The following is a 1,921-nucleotide window of genomic DNA, read 5'->3' as shown; positions in this document are numbered from 1 at the left end:
GGAGAGAGAGAGAGAGAGAGAGAGAGAGAGAGAGGGGGGGAGAGAGACGGAGAGAGAGAGAGATAAATAGATGTATAAAGAGAGAGAGAAATAAAGGAAGGATGGGCTCTTGTGCATGTTGAGAGCATAATATATGAACAGAGACTACTTCTACAATATGTCAGCCAGAACCATCATAGGCTTAGAGGGATACAGTATCCCAACACACGGACGGGGATACCCGATAAATTAATATATCAGTGTAGAAAAACAGCCCGATATGGTTCGTGGTGTATTGACAATTAATCTCTCTTGTCCATCGGCCGCTCGAGATCAACAATGAACGCCAGCTTCAAGGACGTTCTCACAAAATTTAAAAATCCCAACAAACGATTATAGTTTGAAGTACTTATTTAACCCTTCTACTCTTAAGAAGCAAATAAATCATTGCAAACGTCCCTGTCGACACTATTTTCGACTGTTTATAAAGCAGCCTTCTTCGAACCTGCCTTTCAGGCCCATTCTCGGTGGTTGAGTAGTACACAGCATTCAATGAGACTGAGATTTTCTGGGTACAACGGCTAAGAGACTAACTACAACACCTTTGACGCTGGTTCTCTCAGCTGTGATAGTGGGTGGTTGGCGAGTGCTCTGGTGTGGTTTGCTTCTTCTTTCCTATCAAACATCTATCGTCTTTATCTCCCCTCCTTTTTTTGTGTTTGTTGCTCTCTTGTAACACCGCTAATCTTCAGCACTTATATGATCTTATTGTGTTGCAAGTGCCGTAAAACACTTACTAAAACTAAAAATCCCAACAAACAATTATAGTTTGAAGTACTGTAAAACTCCTACTGTACACCATTGCAAACGTCCCTATGGACACAATTTTTGACTGTGTATGAAGCGTCCTTCTTCGAACCTTTCAGTGAGGCCCATTCTCGGTGGTTGAGTAGTATACAGCATTCAATGAGACTGAGGTGCTTGACAAATGGTCGCTTTTAAACACAAGGGGGCTATCCCGAAAAATGCTGTTCTGGGAAAATCAAAGGTAAAGTTATCGCCCCTTGTTCAGTTTCTTTAAATTCTTTAAAAGACGAGGAGAGTTTTCCTTATAACCAAACAAATATACACACCAATGAAGCCAAATTTCTCCTATAGGTAGGGCAATGCCCACTTTTGGTGTAGGTCAAGATTTCTGGAACCCGACGAAATCTGGGTTAGCCCGCTTGTCCTTAAAAGCGACCAAATATGAATTCCCTACTCGAGAATTGAACTCAAATGCTCTGGGTACAACGGCTAAGAGACTAACTTCAATGCCATTGGCGTTGGTTCTCACAGCTGTGATACCGCCGCCTTGAAGTCTGTCTTTTGGTATCGCATAAAGTCGAGCTTAGTTTAGATTTTGGTATACTTGACCAGCCTGTAGGCTACAAAAGGCCGAAGTTCAAATCCTAATGGGTCCTTGTTTACTAATATTGACTGCAATATATCTTTTTAGATCTTTAATGTTTCATTCAGGGGCTATTAACAACCCCCCCCCCCCTTTCGCCCATTTTACAACGACCGACAGTGTGTCTAGATGTGAATTACTATTTTCATAATAAAAATATTTCCAATTACACTTCTAAATGAAATATGATGGTGGTTTTATTTTTTCCTTTAATAGGTTGAGATCGTCTGTGATCTTCATCGGCAAGATGAGGTGGACTCAATCTTTGCTGACGTCATACTGCCTGTTGGTGACGTCATGGGTCTCTGGTGAGCGTCTCGGTACCCCGATAAAGAACAACCCTGCAGCGAGTGTGACGTCAGCACCTCCCGTCATTGACCCCAACAGTGAGCGTTTGTATTGTATTGTTGTTGTTGTTGCTGCTGCTGTTGTTGCTGTTGTTGCTGTTGTTGTTGTTGTTGTTGTTGTTGAATGCTATTTGTTTGTTGGTTG

General features: G+C 41.9%; 1 protein-coding gene across 1 annotated transcript in view; it reads left to right on the top strand.

The window, feature by feature from the left end:
* The first annotated feature begins 1,516 nt into the window (after positions 1-1,516).
* The window catches only part of LOC106011129 (DBH-like monooxygenase protein 1 homolog), a 20,457-nt gene continuing 20,052 nt past the window's right edge, over positions 1,517-1,921 (top strand). Inside the window, exon 1 of the mRNA XM_035968477.1 lies at positions 1,517-1,815. Within this exon, the coding sequence (XP_035824370.1) occupies positions 1,608-1,815 (208 nt within the window). The 5' untranslated portion in view covers positions 1,517-1,607. The remainder of the gene's footprint in view (positions 1,816-1,921) is intronic.

Source organism: Aplysia californica, unplaced genomic scaffold (genome assembly GCF_000002075.1).
Source record: "Aplysia californica isolate F4 #8 unplaced genomic scaffold, AplCal3.0 scaffold00061, whole genome shotgun sequence".
In the NCBI taxonomy this organism is placed as follows: domain Eukaryota; kingdom Metazoa; phylum Mollusca; class Gastropoda; order Aplysiida; family Aplysiidae; genus Aplysia; species Aplysia californica.
Note: the sequence above shows the minus strand (reverse complement) of the source record. Positions and strands in the feature narration are given on the sequence as shown.